Source organism: Myotis brandtii, unplaced genomic scaffold (genome assembly GCF_000412655.1).
Source record: "Myotis brandtii unplaced genomic scaffold, ASM41265v1 scaffold766, whole genome shotgun sequence".
Classification (NCBI taxonomy): Eukaryota; Metazoa; Chordata; class Mammalia; order Chiroptera; family Vespertilionidae; genus Myotis; species Myotis brandtii.
The window spans coordinates 298972-304749 of record NW_005371060.1 but is presented as its reverse complement, the minus strand read 5'-3'; the positions used below and the strand labels follow the sequence as shown (position 1 = coordinate 304749).

Sequence of the window (5778 nt, the reverse complement as noted above, 5' to 3'; positions counted from 1 at the left end):
TTTTTTATTCTGGGCCAGCTTTAGCTCTGAGGCTTGGCTCCAGCTCTTAGGCCTCGGCTGCTGAAAGCAGGTATCTGGTTTGTTTGGGTTCTATAATCGAAACACTGTTTCAACTCCAGCTCTGAGATCCTGGCTGGCTGAAAGCAGGTTTCTGGGGTTTTGTTTAGCTTCTATATTTGTAACAATGTTTCAAACTGCAAGCTCAGAGGCCGGCAGCGGCAGGCGGGGAACGTTGGAGTCCTCCGTCACTGAAGCAAGCAAGCCTTATGTTCGCTTCAAGCTGCCTGGCTGCCGGCCGCCATCTTGGCTGGCAGTTAATTTGCATATCGCCCTGATTAGCCAATGGGAAGGGTAGCGGAGTGACACCAATTTGCATGTTTCTCTTTTATTAGTGTAGATAGATGACATTGAATGAAACAATGTTATTCAAGGACCTGCTATATTACTTAATGTGATAAATGCAATAGTAAAGGTATAAACAAGGTACAGTGGTAGTAAGAATGTAAAACAAACAATCCACTTTACCTTTAGGAAAGACTGCACAGGAAGTGACGTTTATTGCTTCATCCTGGGAGGTATTTACTAGGCACATAGTTGGGGAAAGGGCATTATAGGCATATATGCAAAGACATGGAGTCATGAAAGAGAATGCTGTATGCTTAGATAATCACAAGTAGTTTAATTATTGCTGTGATGTTGGAATGTGGTTGGGTAAGTGGTTTCTTTGCATCATAAGTTCTTTCTATTATAATGTAAGTTCTGTTTTGTAATTAGTTCTTTCTATTTTCTTATAGTTTGCATAGTAAAGAAAACAACAATACAAGAGTAGAATCCATGATGAGTTCTGTACAAAAAGATAACTTTTATCAACATAACATGGAAAAATTAGAAAATGTTTCTCAGCGAAGTATTGATAAATCACCAGTTGAAAAAAGTACACAGTATTTGAACCAGCAGCAGACTGCAGCTATGTGTAAGTGGCAAAATGAAGGAAAACACACTGAGCAACTTTTGGAAGGTGAACCTCCAACAGTAACTCTGGTATCAGGACAGTTCAGTAATGCTAACGTTGATCAGTCACCTCAAAATGATGATTACAGTGACACATATAGTGAGGAAAGTAGAGATAATCAACAGTTTTTTATACCTGTAAAGCTTGCAAATGCAAAGCAGACTACAGAAGATGAACAGGCCAGAGAAGCCAGAAGCCACCAGAAGTGCAGAAAGTCTTGCCACCTTGTGGAAGACTGTGCAGATTGTCAACAGGAAGAGATAGATGTAGTGCCTGAGAGTCCCTTGTCAGACATTGGCTCAGAGGATGTCAGTACTGGACTGAAAAATGCCAACAAATTGAGTAGGCAGGAAAGTAGCCTAGGAAATTCTCCTCCATTTGAGAAAGAAAGTGAACTCGAGTCACCAATGGATGTAGATAATTCCAAAAATAGTTGTCAGGACTCAGAAGCAGATGAAGAAACGAGTCCAGGATTTGATGAACAAGAAGATAGCAGTTCCACCCAAAGAGCAAATAAACCTTCAAAGTTCCAAGCCAAAGAAGCTGACACTGAATTGAGGAAACAGTCATCTGCTAAGGGAGGTGAAATTCGATTACATTTCCAGTTTGAAGGAGAAAGTTGTGCTGGAATGAATGATTTAAGTGCCAGACTGCCTGGAAGTACTTCTAGCCTGAATGTAGAATGCAGAAATTCCAAGCAACATGGGAAAAAGGGTTCTAAAATCACAGATCATTTCGTGAGAATGCCTAAAGCAGAGGACAAAAGGTATTTTTTTTCTATCAGGAGTATCTCCAATAGTGTAATGCATTTTGTAATTTTTTAAAGGGGAGTTTAGCAAAGATACAGTTTACACTGAAGCAAAGAAACAGTTGTGTTTCTTGCTATCTGTTTATGCTAATTTGAACCTAGACTCCAAATTTTAAATTCTAAAAAGGCCAGAAACAGAAAAGAAGATGTAAATAAGTATTGTTAATCAGTTTTTTAGTTTAATGAACTTCCTTTTGAAGTTAATGTGAATTATCAAGACATAAAAATATTTGATTGATAGCAGCTACTGTTCATTTAGCCGTTCCCTAGGTCATAGTACATTGCAGTTTCTCTAATGCTCTGACAGGCATGCAGGTGGTATTGTACTCACTTAAAAAATGAGAAAACTGAAATTTGGGTTAGAGAATTCACTGAAATTATGTAATTTGTGGATCTTAACACAGAGATTTAAATCCCAGGCTGTCTAATTACAAAAAAAATATATTGAAAGTTACGTTTTTGTAAATATTCCTTATGGAATCTTAAAGCCCACTCTCTATTATTTCTGTGATTTTTTTTCCTATCAAAGTTCACTTCATGGAAGATTACTGGCAGTGTCCATATTCTTACGTGGTCCTTTCTTCAGAAAGTGATTTACTTGTGTTTGGGAATTTCTTCCACAAACTAGTGAAACTGAACTCTTGGGTTTTACTATAACCTTTATTAGTTTTTTTATTTTTCTTAATTACCAAGGAGAAAGACAAGCTTGGCACATTTAAAACAATAACATTCTAGGTAAGATTTGTATTGTGTATCTAAGTGAATTTAAACAGTAAGTAGTTCGTGACTGTATACATTTGTTTTGACCTTAGAAAAGAACAATGTGAAATCAAACATCAAAGGACAGACAGGAGGATCCCTAAATACGTTCCACCTCACCTTTCTCCAGATAAGAAATGGCTTGGAACTCCCATTGAGGAGATGAGAAGAATGCCGAAGTGTGGGACCCAACTGCCTCTCTTGAGACCATCTGCCAATCACACAGTAACTGTTCGGGTGGGTATTACCTCTCACCTATAAAGAGAGAAGACTCCAAGTCTTGATTTCTTGTGATACTTATTCATGTGTAAAACAGACCAAGGCATAAGAAAGTGATTCTCTTTTGTGCATATAAAGTACTGAGAAGTCTATAGAATGTAGAAATATAATGATAGCTTAATATGGCACTTAACAAATCCGTAAGATGAATCATTGTCAACTGATGAGAAAATTGAAATGTTTTGTATTTTTAAGAAAATTTATTGATTCTTTTTAACAACAACTATTTAGTTGACAATATTTATTGAGCAGCTACTACATGTTAGGTACTGGGTTACTTCCTAAAATTCAAAGTTATGGTTCAGTATCTTCAAATTATTCTTCAGTTTTGCTCTCTTTTCTGAGCTTTAGCTTCTTCTAACATCTCCATCATTGTTCCTCGGGTATCGCAAACTCAGTATGTTTAAAACCAACCTCATGCCCTAGTTGGTTTGGCTCAGTGGATAGAGCATTGGCCTGTGGACTGAAGGGTCCCAGGTTCGATTCCAGTCAAGGGCACATGCCAGGGTTGTGGGCTTGATCCCCAGTAGGGGGCATGCAGGAGGCAGCTGATCAATGATTCTCATCGTTGATGTTTCTATCTCTCTTTCCCTCTCCCTTCCTCTCTGAAATCAATAAAGATATATATTTTCAGAAAAAAAAATAAAAATAAAACCAACCTCATTTTAAAAATTATGGTTAAATATACATAATATAAAATTTACCATTTTAAAATGTATGTTTCATCGGCATTTAGAACATTCACAGTGTTATACAACCATTACCACTATCCATTTTCAGAAATTTTTCATCATTCCACACTAAACTTGGTACCTACTAAATAATAACATCCCATTCCTTGCAAGTCCTTGGTAACCTCTTTTATACGTTCTGTGATTTTTTTTTAAAATATATTTTTATTGATTTCAGAGAGGAAGGGAGAGGGAGCAAGAGATAGAAACATCTGTGACGGTAGAGATTCACTGATCAGCTGCCTCCTGCATGCCCCACATTGGGGATCGAGCCTGAAACCTGGGCATGTGCCCTGAACGGGAATCGAACCCTATGTGACCTCTTGGTTCATAAGTTGATGTTCAACCACTGAGCCACGCCGGCCAGGCCTGTGAGTTCTTTTTTAAAAAATAATACATTTTTATTTAGGTATATAAAATTGACCCATTTTTAAGTCATCAATTCAGTAATATTTAGTGAATTTACTTAGTCATCACCATAATCCAATTTCTATCTATTGGAAGATTTCTATCACTAATTGGGCAATTTTAAATAGTTATCTCAGTTATTAGTCAGTTTCTGTTATTAGATTTTATAGGAACTACTTTTTAAAAATCCTTTTTATGGTACAACTTAGTCTAGATGTGATTAAATAAAGTACATAATTCGTTAGCATGGTTAGAGGTGGAAGCAATGTTTAGCAGGGTGGTGGGGTTTGAGCTGAGCTCAAAAAGATGAGCAGAAATTTCTTAGGTGGAGTTAGTAAGGCAAGAAAATCTCAAATACCAGTAGATACATAACCTTTATAATAAAAGGATGTGTAGTTGAAAAAGATTTGTTTAGAATTTGTCTGGGAAATGGTGGAGGAAAAGACTTGAAAAGTGTACTGGGTTCATATCATAGAGGGCTTCAGGTGCCTGGAACTGTACTTGACTCGGTAGATTATGGAAATCATTACTAGTAAACTGCTTGTGCCGGCAATAGTTGGGTTGTAACAAGATTAATCAAACAGCTGTACATAAAAAAACAATAGAAGTGAGGCTGCATTGGAAACAGGTAAAATTCATAGGAGATGAAAAGTAAGGAGATAGTAATTATCAAATTGTGCTGCATTGATGTGGTTCAGGGGTTCTTTTGAAATTTGAAGTTTTTTTTGTTTTTAATTTGAACATTAATATTAACACACGTTTTTATTTTTTTAGTTTTTATTATTGACAGTATTACAGATGTTTCCCATTTTCTCCCCGTTTATCTCCCTCTGCCCAGCCCCTGCCCCCCTAACCCCTGTCTCCACCACCCTATTGTCCGTGTTCATGGGCTATGTATGTAAGTACGTATGTAATTTCTTTGGTTTATCTCTCCTCGTTCCCCCACCACCACATTGAGGTATGTGAGTCTGTTCCATGCCTCCATGCTCAGCTCTTACTTTGTTGGTCAGTCAGTCATTTTGTTCATTGGATTCCACAAATAAGTGAGAACATGTGATGTTTGTCTTTCTCAGATTGGCTTATTTCACTTAGCATAATAGTCTCTAGGTCCATCCATGCTCCCAAAGGATAAGAGATCCCTCTTTTTTTTTTTTTTTTAACAGCTCATAGTATTCCATTGTGTAAATGTCCCACAGCTTTTTTATCTATTCATCTACTGATGGATACTTAGGCTGATTCTGATCTTAGCTATTGTAAATAATGCTGCTATAAACATAGGGTGCATATATGCTTCCTTATTGGTGTTTCGGGGTTTTTAAGATATATTTCCAGAAGTGGATCAGTGAGTCCAGTGGAGTTTCATTCTTAATTTTTCGAGGAAAACCCATACTGATTTCCATGGTAGTTGCACCAATTGCCACCAGCAGTGAACTTGTTCCCTTTTCTTCACATCTTTGCCAACACTTGTTTGTGGATTTATTGATGGTAGCCATTCTGATAGGTGTGTAGTTTTAATTTTCATTTCTCTGATGATTAGTGACTTGGAGTATTTTTTCATATGTCTCTCGGCCATTTGTCCACTTTGGAGAAATGTTTTTGCCTGTTTTTTAATTGGATTGTTTGTGAGTTGTATGAGTTTATATATTTGGAGATTAGCTGCTTATCAGATGTATCATTGGCAAATATGTTCTCTCATACAGTGGGTTCCCTTCTCTTTTTTTAATTTTTAATTTTTATTTTTTTAAATTAAATCTTTATTGTTCAGATTATTACAGTTGTTC

General features: G+C 36.7%; 1 protein-coding gene across 2 annotated transcripts in view; it reads left to right on the top strand.

Annotated features, from left to right (window-relative positions):
* Nucleotides 1-5778, top strand: part of PARG (poly (ADP-ribose) glycohydrolase) — a 192857-nt gene that overhangs the window by 7864 nt on the left and 179215 nt on the right. For both annotated transcript variants that reach the window (XM_005883121.2, XM_014530716.1), the window contains exons 3-4: nucleotides 795-1778; nucleotides 2633-2816. In XM_005883121.2, the coding sequence (XP_005883183.1) occupies nucleotides 795-1778; nucleotides 2633-2816 (1168 nt within the window). The remainder of the gene's footprint in view (nucleotides 1-794; nucleotides 1779-2632; nucleotides 2817-5778) is intronic.